The 19,789-nt window shown below is 40.8% G+C and overlaps 1 protein-coding gene across 7 annotated transcripts in view; it reads right to left on the bottom strand.

The window, feature by feature from the left end:
* CLIC5 (CLIC family member 5) overlaps nt 1–19,789 on the bottom strand; it is an 86,191-nt gene that overhangs the window by 54,828 nt on the left and 11,574 nt on the right. The window contains exon 1 of one of the 7 annotated variants that reach the window (XM_009467339.2): nt 392–727. The exons of the other annotated variants lie outside the window; for them this stretch is intronic. Within the exon in view, the coding sequence (XP_009465614.1) occupies nt 392–454 (63 nt within the window). The 5' untranslated portion in view covers nt 455–727. Of the gene's footprint in view, nt 1–391; nt 728–19,789 lie in introns of those variants that run through there. 7 annotated transcript variants of the gene reach the window in all.

Genomic DNA, 19,789 nt, shown 5'->3' with positions numbered 1-19,789 from the left:
AGCCTCTGCTGAGGTACCAAGTCATGGTACCCCTCAGATCTTTGTGCTCTCTTCCCAAAAATGGAGAAGGAAGTCAGAATTCTTAGTGAAAAACCTAAAGGCTAAAGCCTAAAGTTAGGACACAGTACATTGCAGGCAGCAGGCTGAGAATAACAGAACAAACTCGCCAGGAGAGAAATAACAATGAAATGCAGGAACTCTGACTCTCCCTCCACAACGTTACCTAATTCTAATGTCACGAAGAAGAAAGCAGTGTGAACATGTGTGCAAGAGATAACGGGCTGTCAAAGCACCGCTTCTGCACAGCGCCAGAAAATTAAAGTTGGATTATTCAGTAGAAGCCGAGCTGATCCGTGAGTCACGCCAGTGTCCAGTTCACAGTGCAACTTACCTTCACAAAGAGCTCAATTTCAGGGTCCTTTCCTTCCCCATTTGCAGGAACAGAGTCTGTCATTTTTCACCCCCAAGGCTACCAGCTGATCTCCCGCTATTAAGTGGCAAAAGGAGGTTTCAACTGCACAGCGGGGAGGTTTCCCTTCCGAACAGCTCTCCCAAAGCTTTTAAAACATCATTTGTAATGATAAAGCTCGAAACCAGTGGAGAAAACAAGTTTGCAGGTTAATAAATAAATAATAACCATAAAAAAAAAAGCCAGGCGGCAGAGAAGCAGTCCCTGTTACGGCTGTGTAGTGTCCTTCAGAGCAACAAGTGCTGCTGTGCTCTGGTACAGTATCCTCATCTGTCAGAGCTGCAGTTCTCACTGCCTGCCCAAAATAGCCCAGAGCATAAAACAAGAGGGTGGGGTTAACTCACAGGGGAGGGGACAAGCTCCTGCTACCTACGGCAGGATCCCTCTCTGAGCAAATAACTCTGCTCGTTTTCAGCGTTTCTGTTGTTCCCTCCCTTATTCTATGGCTGGGAGCACCAGTGACAGGGGAAGAGGGAAGGTCCGCAGCAGGCTGGTTTCATTGCTTCAAGCAACAGTGATGTTTTTTCCTTCTTTTCTGAAGGGTGTGTGTCCTGCTTCTAGCTGTTCAAAGTCCTAATATTGTTATTGCCAAGAATGGTAAGGACAAAAAAGCCTAATTTCTTCACCCTGTGCATTGGCCGTTGCATCGGTGCAAGGAGTGTGCAGAAAAGCAGAGCTCTGCCTCAGCGAAAACCCCTGTGTGAGGTACAAAGTGGTACAGAAGCTGAAACTGAATAGTCTTGGGTGAGAAAAGCACCCGTCATGCCACCACTCCTGATGGAGTTCAGGAGCAGAGGAACGGGAATGGGGTTATGCAGGAGAACAAAGAGCCGCGGGGTCCTGGGAAAATAAAATATTTGGGTCCCATAACTATTCCTCAGGGTGTCCCTCAGGGTGCTGGTTGTAGAGGGGGGCCAGGAGAGCGATGATACGCTGGGGTGGAGTATGGAAGAAAACTTTCAAGGGCCTCAGCCTGCTATTGACATACTGTCGTCATCTCTACTCCCTTCCTTCACCCTGCATTCCTTGCGTGACTCGGAGGTCGCCGCACAGCAGCCCTAAGCGAGCGGTGGCACACGACAGAAAGGCCTGACACAGCTAGAAGGCACGGAGGAAGGGAGTGCTGGCACGGGAGAGGAGAGCGGACGAAGGCAAAGGGGTCAGATGGGACCTCCTCTTCATTGCCATCATTGCCTGGAGGGACTGGCTGCCTCCGTGCCCTCCTGCCCTTGCAAAGTCCCTTCCTTCACCTCTACCCCGCCACGCTCTGCTCCCGTTTCGGGACTGCCGCAGCTCCGGCTCGCAGGCTGTCGGCAGCTCCCACGGCCAGACACGAGCACTTTTGCCTTCCCCTTCTGACACAGAGAGGCCTTTTGGGTATGGTTTTGACATGATCAAACACTCGTCTTTCCTGAAAGTGTTCTTAGCTGTGTGCTTTCGTGATGATCTTTAATTCCCTGCCGTGACCCCTAGGCATTTGACACGGGTCCAGAGCAGTAGCAGCCAACAACTCCGTGGCTCTTTGGGTAAGCTCTACAGGAATTTCCCACAACAGCCGTTTCGTGTGCGCTCCATGAAGCACTGAAATGGTTAACAAGTAAATCTCATTATGCTGTTGCAACTGTAATTACAACATAATCAACATTATAATTAGTGTAAAAGTGTGCTTATGGTTTTTAGATCTAATTAGCACTCATTCAAATAACTGGAAGGTTAACTATAAGAGAATTAAGTGTTATTACTGCTTTGATTTCAAATTTTTACATGTAATTTTTGGACCAGGTACATTAATTACCAAACATTTATAGTATAATTATTCTTAGGCCTACAGGCAAACTTCCAAGGACATGGGCTAAGTGTACTTACATGTAGCAAAAAGAATCATTGCATTCTAATTATATATTACAGTTATAAAAGTCTGCCAAAAACGTAAGTATAGTCACTGTATCTCTAAAATGCATCCCTAAATGACATATTATCAACTACATGATTATAAGCTTTTGTTTTTGCTGAAAAAATGTTTTGCTTTAGCACCTCAAGTGACGACGTAATTTCCCTTTAATGAGGGCTCCTGGAAACAAGGGGAAGTGGGTCATCTTGACTGAGGTTACCTGTAGCTCCAGCCTCATTTAAAACACTGTTTTGATATAGGCAAGTGCTTTGAACAATTTATATCACAGGAGCGTACATATCAGCACTGGAAGAGACCATACGGCCAGCTATGAGAACAGTAAGAAGGTAATACTGCTAATGCTAAACCAAAATGTTTAAATAAAATCAGCATTCAAGACGCCAGCACTTCTACGATCCGATGCATGTGACCTATTTAAATGTCTATTTTAGAATGAAAAAATGTGCCCTAGAAGTGCCTACTCTTTTCCACTGGTAATAAAGGGAGACCAGGGTAACAAGCCCAGATAAAGACATTATAATGGTCAGACAAATCCCGCTGTAATTATTAAGTAAAAGAAGTCTGTGGCTTTAGTGCCTGATTTCTATGCGTCATCTCCCACTTCAGAAGTTGTGCATGCCTTGCGCTTCTGAAAGTTAAACTGTACAGATGTAGCAATTTCAGTAGAGACTCAACGTGTCAAAACATTTAAATCCTTCCTTCCCAATTACTGCCTGGGTTTAGTGGTGTATTATAATTAGTTTGCAAGACGAAGATTATTGTGCTGAGGCTCAGCAAAGCAGAAGGGAAACTGTACAATACAGAGAAAGGGAGCTGAGATGCCCTGAAGCCATTTCCACCCTGCCCCAGATATAAATTACTGCAGGAACGGGCCAGACTCCATCTGGTTCAGGATGCTCCTGGGCAGCAGCGCCCCTGGAAGGTCCCTTCCCCATCCGCTTTCACCCATGAGGCACCACCTTGAACTCATCCTCTGGCCCAGGACTTGGTATGGGGTACGCAGAGGCTAGAGAAGCTGTAGTGTGAACACCACACGTCTGGTATTCCAGCTGTGCTTGTAGGTATCCACAGAGAGAATAACCCAGGCCACCTCAAAAAAACCTCTGATTTTCAAAAATCTCCCTATGGAACCCCTAGAAGAGACCAAGCAAAACAGAGTCCTTGATCATATAAAAGCTGTGTTTTTTAAAATAGATTCTGAAAGCTTGATTTAAGATAAATATTGAAGGAGGAAATTATATATATATGTACTACTTCGGGAACCTATTTACTGCTTTGCTGTCATATAAAACTGACTTATCGCTTACATCTGGGTGGAACCTTTTTTACTATAATGGTTATTATTGCCTACGCAGCTCTGTTTTGTGTTATGAAATCAGCTTTCTTCAGCCAAATTAAGGGTACGATACTGATAAATAATTAGTACACTCTCATTTTACTGCAAAGAATGAATCGCTTAGTTTGGCGTATCATTTTCTCACAAGTCAGAAGTAGCAGAGGCTTTGAGTTACGTACAAGAACATTAGGCACTGAATTATGAACTCTTCATAAGCCAAGTCATTATAGTTTGAGGTTTATGAGATATATAAATGAATATGAGCACGTCATCCTATTAATAAAAGAAGAGGACAGCTTCAGAAAAGGAACTGCCACATCTCCACAGAAGACCTCTATTGTAGGTGAACTCGGACGCACTATCAGCTTTCACAGGCCTGATCCAAGCTTCGCTTCCAGCAAAGATTTGTCCCGAGGAGGTGAATCGGAGGCCAAGCATCCAGAATGTAATTCTATCGTGGAGTTCTCCAGCAGACCGCGAAGTTACCAAGAAGGATCAGGGCACAGAGCGCATCCATCCCCTGGTGCTGCCACCCAGCTCCTTCTGTGAGAGAGGAGCATTACAAGTTTTACACGACACAGGTAACATTTTTCATGTTGTGAATAAACTTCTATTATGGGTGAAAAGAAGAAGTAAAATCTTGCTGGAGCTGCAGTAAATGGTATTTGGAGCTATGGTCTTACCTGGGAATTATTTAACTGCTTAGTTGCCTAAAAAAACACAGTTAAGCAGCAACCAGGTACTAAACCAGCATGTTTGAATGGATTCTGAAAATATATTTTCCAGGGACAGTTCTGAATTACTGGCAATTTGCAACTGCATTTATTGCATTCTGGTAGCTTCAACATGCTACTTATTTAACAAGTTAATAAATGCAAGAAATCAATAGTTTTAATTTCCTTTTGAATTACAATGCGTCACTATCAAGTTCTTGTTTGATCTTCAGAAAAAGCAAAAGGGATTTGTCTCAGATATTTGGGGTCAGACTGCACGTTCCCCTCCCAAGACATGCAAGGATGTACAAAGCTCTTCTCATTAGCCTCATGCCAAGGCTGGGTGAGCAGATATTTCCCCTTAACTCCAGAGATGTACAGTGCCTCAAAACTTGTTGGTTTGGTGGAGGAACTGTGATTTTGTTGCTGCTTATAAATTGTCCCACACTCAAGGGCACGGAACAGAAGACATCAAGTCATACAACAGGCATACAGCCTGAATGTCCCAAGAAACAGGATGAGATGGCAAAATCTAGCCCAGAAAACTTTGCGCTCCCCTTAACTGGCAAATTTTAGATAGCTTGCTCTACATCCATCTCCCAGACATTATGAGTCTGTCATAGCCATGAGCTACAGGAGCTCTCCTTTACCGTACGAAAATGCATTATTTTGGCTCTAAAGGTCTCTGGATGAAACTCAGCTGTTTAACGGAATGGTAGATCACTAGAATCAGCTCAGACAGGAGTTTGGCAAAGTACGTTCTACTCCAAAGGCATGAAATTATTTTTATATATAATTATGTTTTCACATAGATGCAGTATCAAACTTTGCTGTAACATTAATAAGCATTAACAACTTCAAGAGAAAAACCCGCTGCTGTTCAGTGTGAAGAGGGATTTCATTATGGATAATTATCTCAGGGCTCGCGTTGAGACAGCCACAGCTAACCTTTCACAGGGAAGTGGCACTTAGAAGGTACACAGTCATCTCCCAATACCACATTCACTAGAGAGGCTTCTAGAGGGCAGCGGTTTCTTCCTTTATTGCTTCATTTTACTATCATTCCAAAACCATCATTTCCATTAAAAACAAAAGATACTTCCAAATGGGACTGAGACTGCTCTGGAAAGCGGTATTGGAGGGGATACAATGGAGAGCATTACGGACTGTCCCGAACTGCGGGCTATATGGATACCATAGCTGATGAAAGGAGGAATGTAGATACCCTCAGCCCTTGCTTTTCAAAAGAAATCCTCCGTACCGTTAGGTGTTATGAAGAAAAACACCACCAGGTAAGTGTGATGTACCCGTTGCTGTTGACTCAGTGCTGTCACAGAACTCAATTTATATGATTTTACTTACAAGTCCACAACAGAGTAATGCATATCCCTGTCCCTATTTAGACTATTTCTGTTCATTTCTTGGTATGCTTCATTGTCATAAATTAAGTCTAAATTAATTAGGATTTGAAGTATGTACATGTAAACGAGGATTAAATCCCTCCAAGCAAAAGACCATCACACAACACACTACTCCAATCGCAATTTATGAATTATTATTTACAGAAAGTGTTCACAATGGCATGTACATCTCATGCAGATCTCAGGCTAGGTTTCAATTTCCCCCAGTAAATAAGGCCCAAAGAATGCACAATTGCTGCTGATTTCATTGGATACATTTGTGTTTCACTCTGTTGTTTAGCAAACAATTTGGCTGAAAGCAGAAATTAGTTTCTATGTTCTGATGCACATTATTCCTAAAAGATGAAGCCTTGAACAACTCAGTCTGAAATTACTCGTGACTCAAACTAGTTCCCATGGGTTCAAATGTTGGCATCAGTGACATTTAGCTATGCCAGATTAAGCCATAAAGTACCTGCACAGCAGGTTATGTGTGTGGATCTGCACAGCGGATGACAGTATCCTCTGAGGTGTACGTACTATTTGGCTTAAGAAAAGGGCTTCTGGCTTTTGGCTCCTTGATAAATCCATGCTTGTTCAGTATGAAATAGCAGGGATCAACATCTTTACATCTCTCTTTATGGCAGTAAAGTTTAACCTCTGCATACTTTTTGGTCCCCCCATCAATGGCAGTGCTGTATGCCTGGGCTAATGCCGCTGGCTGACCTTCAGCCTCACAGTGAACTCTAGAACTCTTCCATTCTCCTTAGAAAATTGCCCTCATTCATTTTTCATTTCACCTTTTGGTACTTCTGTGATAAAGTTTCCACAAAGTTTGCCAGTGAACAAGCTCACTTTCCTTAGGGCATCACCTCAAGCTGTTATTAAATGAATGGTGGGTTGGTTGTTTGGGTTTTTTTCCTTCTTTCTTCAATGTAAGAGTTCAACGTCTTGAAGCACCTGATGTTGACTTGGTGATATCTCATTTTAGTTTTTCTTTGCTTGAGGACCCTTTTTGCTGCAGAGTTAATGCAGACAACCAGGACCAATTGGAGCAATGTGGTTAAGCACAGATGTGAACCTCTCTGCTGCAGCTACACTTTCAAGTTAGTAGATTTTCACAAGTGACCGCATTGTGCAGGTTTTTAGGACTTCAGAGACTGTATCACACATCTTTAAATGAAAGAGGGTGGTGGCAATTCTTAAAGAAGAGCTTAGCTTAAGACTGAAAGTAAATCTTTGTATGAAATTGAGCTCTGAGCACGGAGTCTAAGTAGTGATGGTGCCTCAAGTAAGTCTGTCTGGAAATACTGAGTAGTCTAACTAGAAAGATGAAAGATTTTTTCCTCTTAAATGGAAGATTTTACAAAAATTTGTCATCTTTTCCTGAACATAGTGCACGTGGCAGGTGTAACTTTTACAAGGAAGGTGAGGGCCCTTGGTCACCAGCTGCAATAGCTGGAAGCAACCTCATAGATATATCGAAATGTCAAAGCACAGAGCCGTCTTTGCAGTCTCGCTGCTCTGACCTCGATGACAATTATGATACAACTCTAGAGAATGGAGTGGGTTTTCCTGGGAGACCTACATCAGTTAGAAACGTGCTGATGAGATATGGAGCCCTTTACTCATTATTAGCAATTTCTACCCATTCCTACCCAAGCAACACGTGAGCCTTGACACCAGTCTAATTCATAAATATATATATATTAGGGTATCTCATGATGTTGAAAGCAAGCCTAAATCCCCCTGCAGAGGATGGCACCAATAAGAGACTCTCAGGTTCTCTCTTGGCTACAGGTTTACACAGAAAACTGACTTTCAGAGAGGAAAGGTGAAGAGTTCAGAAGGGTGACATAGGTGTGCTGTAAGGATTGACTCCTCTCAGCTCTGTATCTCAACTAGGTGGAAACCACTGTGTGGCAGTTTCTACCACCACTGCTCACACTGGGTCTCCTGACCAGAAGAAGACGACTTTAGTCTACAGAACTACCAAACCAACATCCTCCGCAATTATCCCGTTTGCCATGAGATCTCTCAATTAAAAAATAAACTAAAAGGTAATTGAATGTTCTTGTGAAAGGGAAAATGGCTAAGCAGTTATAAGTGACCTTTTCAGAAAATTAAGTGTATCGAATCAAAATGGGAGGCAAGTTAGCCAGGTCTTCTGTCAATCTTGCAGGATATTATAAACCTTGCAGTATATTATTATAAACCAGAAAAAAAGTTAAAATACTATAACTAAACTGAAAGGAAATCCAGCCATACAAATTCTATAGTGAAAAGCTTGATAAAATCAAAGAGGAGGACTCAGAGCAACTGAAATGAATACAGGAGGGAATAGTTTACTACTGACAGGGCTGATACTGCCACCTGTTTTTAAGGCTTCCTAATGCTTTCCCTGATTACACCCTGTTCTCAATTCAGTGTAACTTTTGCCAGACTTTAAAAGGGGAGCTCTTCAACGCAGGTGTCTGCCTCCTTCATTCATCCAAAGCACTTCAGACATCCAAAGGTTTATCTTGCAATGCAATCAACCACTGAAGTCACCGTTCCCCCAAAGTCTACAGTTTAAAACAGAAGGCAGGCAGAGCTTGAAAGGGAACAGCAATGCAAGGAAGTGACCTGATTTCCCCAGAAGCAACAGCAAGGCTAAGAATAGATTCCTGAACTCCTCAATGCCAGCTTAGTCAAACCATTGTCAAATAAAAACACATTTGTTTTTCCAAGTGTTCAGAATTCCATCGTCGCAGAGGATGCTCCCTATACAGGCGATTATGTGAGTATATGTACAACATCCTTGTACATACAAATACAGATATTCTGCAGGCACACTTCCAAAGACATTCCACCAGCCCACCTGCCACACTCTGCTTGGAAAAGCTGCTTGGAAAATCTGGCCTTCAGTTTGTGTGGTGTTTTTTGTTTTTTTTTTTTAAAGTAGAACTTGGTTACTTCCCCCATGAGTCAGAGAGTCCAGCGTGCGTCTTTATTTGACAGGTTAATTGCTAAGTGGAATTAAGCAGCAGAATGCTCTTTGGTCACATATTTGCCGGGACTTGGAGAACACCGTCTCCTCCCTCGCTGGCAGTGAGGAGGGAATGCCAGGGCAGCTGTGCTGCTCGCTGGGCTTTTATACCCGTGCTATTTTTAGCTGTTATCAGCCGCGGTGCCCAGGGCCAATCAGCGCCTGATGCCTGCAAGAAACTCTGCTCCCGTCCAAACTTCATTCTCTGCAATCTCACAGGGAGGAGCCAAATGACTGCGAATTTGCTGCTCTAAACTTCTGCTGTTCGTTATACGGGCTCATTAGCACACAGCGCTAGCACAACGGAAGTACGTGAATAGTTAGGACCACGGTGAACTTACTGATTCCACAGATAAGCACCCTGCCTACATTGGGTGAAAATAAGTACATTTAAGATGACTCATAAAGTCTATTAAAGTATGCAGTCCTGCAGTATGATACATACATAAAACAATGTGTGGTTTTTACAAAGGTGGTTTTTTTTACGTCACCTTGTAACTATGCACTATGTAACTAGAAACTACTGATTGCTGCTTATTTACAAATCCATGTGGTCACCAAAGAAAGGGAAGAAAGACTGGTGCCTCTTCAAAACAGGCCACATGGTATATAACAGATTTTTGATACTGGACCTTTGTCCAGTATATTTGTTTAGCATCTCTTCACAGAAATATCACCTTGTAGTAACTTAAGGCTTTGAGAAATCGATGGTCGGGTTAGACTGCGCAGACATAGCCCTCCAGGGCCATGTTAGATGCCCTGGGGTGTCCTGCCCAGCCTCCAGCAGTTGCTTTTCATGGGATCAGACCTCTTACATGTTACAGCAGCTGAATCACTTCAAAAAACTGCTCTTTCTCAGGTGGTACTTGGTCAGATGTGATCAGAGTTCCCCATTAGTTGATCTACAACTTAATGACTGACCTCCAAGAAATTTAGACTGGACGAATTCCTTAAGATGGTCTATACTGGGTCTCGGGCTGTTTAAATCAAATAGATTTGAGGTTTGTGAACTGCTATTTCTAGCCCAAGTCAGAATTACTCCTTCTCCATATTCAACTTCTATTCCACCATGGAAACAACAGAGAAAAGCAAGCAGCTCAGACCAATGTTCAAGCAATTTTATATCTGACAGACAATCATTAAAACAGACTTCATAAATTTTACACAGATGGATGCCCAAATCCAAGAAATCTTCAAACTGCCTGCACAGAGTATGCATCAAAGTATTTTAAGTAACATCCTGTCTGCACTAAATCAGTGCTATACTCTTATTAATTTCAGCACAGCTTACATTTTCAGCCTGAGCATGCTACTATTTAGAAGTAACCCTGAAATCTCACCAAGACCCACTGAGCAGACAGCATATTAACTGTGATCCACATTGAATCACTTGATTAAAAATACTGGCCCTATAGCCCTTTATAATATTCATCTGAATTGATGATGACACAGAGACTGAAACATTAGATACCGAAATGAAAATGTAACAATTAGTTTCTTACAGTTTCATACCTTACATCTAAATTTATCTATGATTTCTCTATATGATAACATTTTAAATTAATTAACCTCTCTATCTTCATAAAGCAAAGGATGGCATTTTAGTGTTGTCCATTGAACTTCCTCTTCCTTAAATCTATGATTCTTCTCTAAATGTTCATCAGCTTTTAAAAAAAGTCCTGCTTTTCATTCTTCCTTTTCCCAAAGCACTGAAGCATTTAAGTAGAAACATAATTTTATTAATTTAAAATGATTGAGAAAAATGTGAATGAAAGTTTCTATATCCTAAAACATTAGGCATGTGTTTTATACTTTTTATGGATAACCATCAGAGCATTCAGCATGCTGCAGCACTGAGCTCCTGGATAATTATTTTTAAACAACAGGGATGTAAGTGCAGTCTTCATTCTTAATGGGCCTCCTTGATGGCCTGTGAAAAAGCCCATAATATGTACAAGAAAGGTTACCTTCCATGCCCAAATCACAGCACGATATTAAAAAAAAAAGAAACAAATAAATCTAAGAAAAGGACTCCTAGGTCAACAAGTCTACTCTATGAAATTCAGGATTCCTGATTTATTTTCTCCAGCACTTATCTGGAAAGGTTCTAGCTAATAGACATTAAAATTAGGAAAAATTTCTAGAGACATTAAGAAATAAAACTTTATAAGTTTAAATTATTTCTCCTGATATTCCTATTTAATGAGGACTTGCCAGGATTATTTAGACACCTCACCGACCAGTCACATGCCATTTCTGGCTAACAGAGGCCCTCTTGTAACGAGGAGCCACCAAAGTATCAGCGTCACAGGTAAGGATGCACATATTTATAGAGCAAGTATAAATGATCCGTTCTGCGGGGCAAGTATAACATACTTCTGATGGCCAGATTTTTAATCAAATACATTTTAAAATAAATCAAAAAATGGTACAAATACACATGAGCAGAGGTCAGAAGAGAGATTAAATACCTACATATTCAGATGCAAAGCTTCCACTCCTTCCATTTGCTTCTCAACCAGTCCTCAAACTACGGGCATACAGTGTTGAGCTTCAGATGCTAAGATTTCCCAAAGAGCAGTAACATAGACAAGTGAACAGCTCCATCGAAATGTCAATTAAGGATCCAGAGAAAAGCCCTTCAAAGCTCTTGAACTTAAGACTCAGGACTGGTACCTGCGAGCACTCTTAATGGCAACGGGACAGTGGGAATTATGCCCTGCTGGTGCTCTGCAGGCAGGCTAGGGAACCTTACCATGATGCTAGAAAACATTATTGTTGCTGAAAGGAAAATAGGTGTCAGGATAAGTCAAAAACTGTGAAAGGCACAAAGAAATTAATGAAGCTATTTCTGACTGACTCTAATGTGTTTATATCAGGATATTTCACCTCAAATAGAATGATGTGTTTACTTAAACAATGGTGGGTATCTTAAACCAGGAAGTTATTAAAAGAATCTTTTTTGCTGCTTGTTTAGTCTGGCTATAAAAGTAGCAGCAACCTGAGACAGGATGCAGCTGTGAAAAAAAGGCATCTTTGTGGAAAGAAGATATGCACAGAAGGGAATTACTGTGACGACTGGAAGAAATGGAGACAAAAAGGATTGGCTGGTTTAGCCCAAAAACATCTGAGGATGTCTAAGCCTAAACTGATTTTAAAAAAAAGCACTAAATGAAAGAATGAATGCTAATGGACGATGCTGGCACAAGAACAAGGATGTATTAGCTGCACATGAATAAATGTCATTTGGAAATTAGAGTAAGGTGTCAAACCATCAGAGCAGTGATGTTCTGAAACAGATTTCCAAAATTAATAGTAATGGCCACTTAGTTTTTAGATCGACCTTGATCGGTTTATGAGTTATGTATTATATGAGGCTGTCTGTGACAGTAAAGGACTCTATTTCATGTCCCAAAAGGTCACTCCAGTCCCATGAAATTTTTCTCAGATTACCAGGAACTGAAAAAAAAAAAAAAATCTTGGTGAGCGTGCCAAGATTTCTACTTTTCTGTGCCTCATTTTTAATAAACACATAAGCAGGAAAATATTGTTTTTTCTCTCGGAAGATGTGTTCTCGAGTTTTACTTCATTAACACTTGTAGACTGCTTTGAGGTGACTGCATGGAGGCTGCAACAGAAAATCAATTAACTCACGAATCAAAATCCTGGTTTCAAACACTGCTTGCCTGTACTGAAACCAGACCTGTGCACTAACCAATTCACTTCTCCTCTGTTCCTAATTGTATCACTATAACTTCATGAAGGTCACTGATGTTTTACAACATTATCAGAGAGGTACCAACAGTAAAAAGTCAACCACAATTGTACCATTAATTGATATGAAAAGGATCATCTAGAGGTCTAAGTATAAAAATCACACCTGCAGATAACAAATCAATGACTAAAATTAGAGTGACATGCCACATCCTTTTTTTTTTTCCCCCACAGAAGATAGTTTCATACAGGTTCATAACATTTGCCATTAAGCAGTTGTATTTAAAAAATTGCCACTGATATAGAAAAATATTCAGATGTTCCTTTTCAGCCACAATCACAGTGTATGAGAGAACACTGAAAATGTTTCTAATGGACCAGTAAATACAGTTGCAGAACAGTGGAAAATTCCCTCCAACATGGGGTCTTATGACCCAAAGAAACAAAGCAGATTTTCTTTTCACAATTAAAATCTTAAGCTGTGTTTGAACAGGTACCTAGGAATTCAAACCTAGTAAATTCAGTTGGCTTTTCTTTTCTACTATGGTGTCTAAAATAAAAATAAAACTACAAAACAAATATAGTTGAAAGAAATGCATATAGGTGTTGCCGTTAAGTGAAGGATAAGGGTTGACTTAAGTTAAAGAAAGTGCTGGTTCTCAGTCTTGGAAAGATGCTAAGATGTATCAGAGATTATTCTATCTGATTAAGTTAGATGGTCCAGTGAACAGCCGAACTGTCCAACAGTGCACAGTTGCACTTCAGCTGTTGCTGAGTGCAGACACTGAAAGAAAAAGGAAAATTAAATAGCCTGGGCAGGGGGGGGGAAAAATATGTCTGGAGTTTGTTTCCAGATACCATTATCAGAACTAGCTTCCAGCCTAATCTAGTAATCCAGGCTTTTTATTTAAACTGTCACTGGTGGCATTCAGTTTATTTAACTTCAAGTGACCATGCCATTGTATGCAGTGAAAGTTTATGGCTTGATTCAGTTGCCTAAACCTTGATACCCAGCAGCATTCGAGAGGCCCTAGGATAGCTGAGGAACTCTGTAACCACATATGAGGAACGATCCATGGGAGACCCGTGGCCTTCTGCAGAGGCAGCAGGAGGCCAGGAGGGAAGCCTTAAGGCACCTAAAGCAGCACTGGATGCCTATGGTTGGAAAACTGAATTAGGCCCCTACTCAATACAACTAATGAGTCCACAGAACAACTAACCTCACCCTACAGCTGACGCTTACACTTGGCCACATGAATTACCCTCCCATTGTGCTATTTCAGATAGCTTTTTGCTGCAAAATGGCCTAAATATCCTGCAGAGATGTAGTTAATACAGCTTACAGACACACCTTAAGTTGGGTGAGCCAAATCCAATCCCTGTTTCCAAAGAAAACAAAAAGCAGAGCAGAAAAGCAGCTTTCTTCTTGCAGATTCCAAAATAATTTACATATATCATTACCAGGCACTTTGCAGGGACTATCTATTACTTTGTGTTTGTAAAACACCAGTCTCAGTAGAGCTGCTCTTTAGGTACTTCTGCAATAAACGATTAAAAATAATACAAATCCCTCTATATTGGACAGAAACCATTTAACAGCTGACAGTACTGCTACATAGATAAGTTGTCAGGGACAGCAAAAAAGTAATCAATCCACAAATCCAAACGTTTTCCTCTCCTAAAATGTAACAAAAAGAACTGAGATGTTTCAAAAGAAAAACAAACAAACAAACAAACAAACCCCACAGGCTGGGATAACAGTTTTATTTTCAGAACATCAAAGAGGGGGTCACAAAAAGAAAATGGTAAGAAAAAGAAACAAGTAAATAAATCCCATTTTAATTTTCTCCCAGTATGACCTATGTATTTACATTGTATTTGCTATTGCTGCAATCACTGTGCAGTAACAATTTCCTAGACAATACGGATCCGTATTTTGAAGCTGTTGCTACGCTACTGCGCTATACCCAGCCACAGTCGCTGCTGGAGCCAAAAGCTGCAGGTGGCACAGGAGTGTCAGCTGAAAATTGATTCATGGACCTTTCCGGAGGCAGAAAAGGTGCATGAGCAAGGCACAGACTCAGCAGAGGTCAGAACCAAGACCTTTTACCCTTTGTATCCGAAAGATTAAGCAAACTGCTGTGCCCTGCTGCTAAAGCACATGTTCTGTTCATGACTGATAGCTGGACAACTGGATGTTATCTGTACCAGAACTGCCATTCGCTAATCTTTTCACACACGCAAACAGAGTAATTCAGATAAGCATAAATCATGCTATGAGGAGACCCACAACACAGTTTTCCTCCTCAGAAATAAGGGCTACATAGCTACTAGGTTTATACGTTAAGACTTAAGAGATTACCAGTCTCCTATCCATGATAGGGTCTAGGAGGCAGCCATAAAGCCATGCTTTGTCTGCAGAGTATGGTGCGGAGATATTACAGGTGTACCTCTATTTCCTGAGTTAGGAGAGAAAAAGCATTGGTGACAGTGTGTTCCACATCGGATTTATATCAGAGCAACTCTCTGGCTTCAAAGCCATACTGTTTTCAGTGATGGGTGATCAGAGTCTGATCACATTCACTCGGAGAAACCTAATGCTCCTGAAGTCAAATGGCAGGCGCAAACTGTGCAATAGGACTGCATTACAGCTGCTTGCAAACAGGCAAGTAATAAATGGTCGAGACCATTACAGAAGCATTTATTGGGAAAATACCAGGGCTAGAAGATGAACTTTGTAATCCTAAACAAAATGTTAAAGGATACACAAATATGCTAAAATACAGCAGGTAAAGCGTCCCAACTAGAGGGTTGGACAGATGATGAATTGAAGAGGCACTTGCAGTAGAAATTTTTATTGCTAAATACACTACCTGTACCTGAAAACCAGAGCTTAAGAAACATATCAATTAACTAGGGAGAAACTGGAAAAGGTCAAAAACCCCCTAAAACAAACAAAAATCCCCCCACAACTCACCAAACTACTCAAAGTTCGGAAATGTTGACTCAAGCTTGAAGGCAGGCTGAAGGAATTGAATTTGTTTAGTCTAGGAAAGCAAAGACTGAAGGAAATTTTATATCTGTCTTCTAATACATAAAGAACCTATCTACTAAAAAGAAAAATAGCATAATTCAGAGCAACAGAATTTTAATAAAGGAAAATATTTGTCTCAGGAAAATAATTAAACATTGACAGAGACTAATTGGTATAAGTGCAGAATCTGCGTCACTGAATGTTTGCAAAGAAGCATCTGTTAGGGATATTCCAGACTTGTATTTCTATACTTAATTGTAAACTATCTTAAATAAGACTATTTGCAGCAAAAAAACATCCATTAATTTCATTAAAATTATCAAAAAAAGGTATCATGTTAGGATATTGGCTTCCCATTAGTCATTTCTTGCTGTGAACATATTAACTGCAGCACATTGCATCTTGGACTGTAAATCTGCCATGACTGGGCAACTCTGAAAATAGTTCTTGGATATTTTCCTTGCTGAAGTTGCTCAGTTAACACTATTTAAAAGGTGGATTATGAATCATTTAACCTTTTTCTAAGCTTATTCATAAGACCGAAATAATATTTGCTTACTTCCATTACGTTTACTATAAAAAATATTTTTAAAAGTGAAAATGTCATAAAAAGCCAAATTGCTATAATTTTATGTACATTTTGAAAGTTGCACCTGCCACCTGGCTTCAGCCAGAACTCCTTTTACTACCTGCAAACCTCGGTGGAGAAGATACAGTTTAACACCAGCCTTATGTGCTATATTGGAGTCAATTAAAAGACTACCCGGCTTGCATTGCTAAAAGGTATTTGGACATCCAATTATGCTTGCAAAGATCACCCCCCCCCCAAAATTGCGAGTACAGTTGTTTTACTCTGTAGACTATGAGTGTAGTAAGAAACAAGCAGCTGAAAATTTGAAAAACTGATATTCTCATTAATGTCGATATCCATCCCTTTATTTGAAACCCCCTGCAGGACTTCCTACTGAAAGCTACAAATGTTCACCTATGCTGGGTACTCTTTTACTTTCCATCTGCTTCAACAAAATGCTCAGCTCTGCTCAGCAAAGCACCAGCATAACCACTAACTTAAGACTGGGCATCCACGTGTTTACGTTACAATTTGGCTCTGCTCTTCTCAAATAATACATACTAAAAATTAGCTATGTCCTCTAACTTCACGTTCTAAACCATTAATGCACATTTTGAAACAAAACTTTCTCAACGGATACCACTGTGCTCTGCAAAACAACAGAAAAGCCAACTCAATGGGAAGAAGCACGATTTTTGCAGTGATACAAGCGATTAATCCCACTGTCCCTGTCAGAACATGGTCTGTCATTCATAAGAGTTCAGCTCAACTTTGTGAGTCAGCAGGGAGCTAGCACAGGGTTGTGCCATCAAGTTAGAGCCCTCAGACCTTCCTGACTTGGAAACAAAGGAGTGGGAATCATTTTGCGGGAAAAAACAGAAATACCCTTTCTTTCCCAGCTACTGACTTAAAGAAAGTTTATTAAAGGATGCAATAATCCCAATGGAAACAGCTAGAAGTTTAAGTTCTGATGTACAAAGAAGTTAAAAGCAGTATCTTTCTTAAAAAAGCATTCTTAAATATAAGCACTGGTATCCAGTGAAAGGCCAGGAGGCAACAGGCACAAATTGAGATACACAAAATTCCATTTAAACATAGGAAAACACATTTTTACCATGAGGACAGGTAGGACACTGGAATGGTTGTACAGAGAAGTTGTGGATTCTTTGTCTTCGGAAATATTCAAAACCCGACCAGACATGGCCCTGACCCTGCTCTGAGTAAGGGGTTGGACTAGGTGATCTCCAGAGCTGCCTTCCAGCAGCATCCATAACTCCGTTACCCCAGTGCAGTGATCCAACACGTGTGTTCACGATGCTAAACCGCTGTATTAAATTTGTATTGTTTGCATAACATGAGGTGTTTGTTGCTCGGGGTAAAGAATTACCTTCCTTCTTTTGGGAACTGTGCTCCTATGGCACAAATGTGTATAGAAAGGGTATAATGTGTAGCCCGTCTCGTGTCGTCAGTAAACCAGAAGGGCAATAATTTCCTTCTGAAAAGAAAATAGAGGGACTATTCTTTAAATAACAACTCAAACTTCAGGAAAACAAAAAGTTAAAATTTTCAAAGAAACTCAACCTTCACAACAAACACACTGCTAAACAGGGAAATACAGCATACAAGTGAAAAGGCTGGACCTCTGAGCAACAGCTACAATTAGGTCAAGCTGTCCTATACACTCAGTAACTTAGCTCATGTGTCAGTCATATTTCTGTTCAAATTTCAAAGGCTTTTGTTTGAAGAAATTACAATGTTATTGAAAGGGCACTAAGGTGGCCGTGACAAGCCTGGACATGCTGGATTCACACAAACATCTCCATGTTGGTACATGCTGTATTCTGCTGTTAAAGGTACAGGGAATTCCTTGATGAAAGGCAAAAATTTTTACCTTATGGCACATCCTGAGATAGTCCACTAAAGATGACATAGTTACCAAGTACTGATAATGAGTGAAAGATGAGTTAATGGCCTTGAAAGATTTTCTCAGTGTCTAATCACACAGAATGGACTACAGAAAAGATTATCCAGTCTGACTGAAAATATGGTCCTAATGCAACAGCACTTAAAATATTCTGATGAAGTTAAATTTCTAGTCTAGGCAGTGCACTGCAACTAAGCCAGCTAGATTGTAAGTTAGATACCGTTTAATCTTCCCACTTTCTCTGGTTTTCGGCCAGCAGCAACCTCTGTCTGACAATGACGTTTCCAGCCACTCAGAGATTTATTAGTGCTACAAACAAAGGAAAGAGTAAATAGTGGCAGGATTGTCATTACCGCTATTGTCCCACAGCAAAAGGTCCTGCTCTCACTGTTAATGTCTGCAGAAAAGAGCAAATCCAGAAGATGAACCCAATTTCAGAGCAACACTGGCCTCAGATGAACTAGAGACCATACCAGAAAGGAACTGTCTATGAATAATGGCCCTTGACACAACGGAGAGATTTGGCTCCTACGTGCAAGAAGTGATAGCCCTCAGGTATTTCACAATTCTTGTTATATATTACCCTATGACCTTCCATTTTATAGGCTGACTTTTGCTATCTAGATAATTAAAGACAGCAAAGCTGGCTCTGCACTCCATGGAGTTAGTGCTTTATTACCTCAGTACCAGAAAGAAAGAAAGAAAGCAAAAATCCAAAAATGAAACGTCATCATTTTCTCAAGGAATAAAATGCTGCCGTAGGAGTTTGGTTCAGCCACCCACACAGAAGTACCCAGTGCCCTGCCCACCGGGCCTCCAGCTCCTGCTGGAGGAGAATCGCAGTATGGATCACGTGAAAGCCTCACATCTCATCTCCCAGCCATGTAGGGATGTCCTGGGGCTCAAGGACATCTCAAACGGCACCAGGCATTTCTGTTTAGGCAACTGAATTGGGTCCAAAGTTTGTGCTTCTCTCTAGACTAGCTGATAAGCCCCTTTATGGGATACTCTGCTATGCTGCACAACAAAAGCAAGGAAAAGGACTTCCTCAATCCCTTCTCCATGATAGTTCTTTTCAAAAAGCCCCTCTTCTCACTTTTCAGAAATTCGAGTTAACCCCACCATCTCTGTTTGAATAGGAGCATCTGCATGCATTTTCTTTTTTCATGCATGGAAGAGAAGACACCAGTATCTTTAAACAAGACCAAGGTGAAAGAATAAGGACTAAAGGGAGATTATTTTAAAGTCAAAATACAACATTCATGTTGCTAACACCATGAAGTTACTAACAAACAAAATATACCCAATTGTTGCAACTTTTGGTACATGCATGCAGGACTACAAGCAGAGATATGAACTAGAAACACCACCATAGATATTACTTTGCCCCTATAATTAATATATTTTTAGCAATGACCATGATCCAGTCACAGATATAGGACAGCTACGGCTTCAAAGAGCCATGCACTGTAAGTACTATGAAGGTAATGAAAAGGCCAAGTGCCCTCACATATGGCTCTCGTAGCCCACTTCTACAGAAATCAGTAGCAAAAACCCCTTCTGGCAGTACGCACAGACCCAGAACGATTCACGACCCAGCAGTCAGTAGATACTCCCTCTCCTGAAGGATGCACACCTTTTTAGAAGAGAAGCTGCAGTTATATTGAAATTCAAGAGAAGTGGCTGAT

Source organism: Nipponia nippon, unplaced genomic scaffold (genome assembly GCF_047370975.1).
Source record: "Nipponia nippon isolate SJK-2023a ecotype South Korea unplaced genomic scaffold, ASM4737097v1 scaffold_4, whole genome shotgun sequence".
Taxonomy (NCBI): domain Eukaryota; kingdom Metazoa; phylum Chordata; class Aves; order Pelecaniformes; family Threskiornithidae; genus Nipponia; species Nipponia nippon.
The sequence above is the reverse complement of the archived record's forward strand: the minus strand, read 5'-3'. Positions and strand labels throughout refer to the sequence as shown.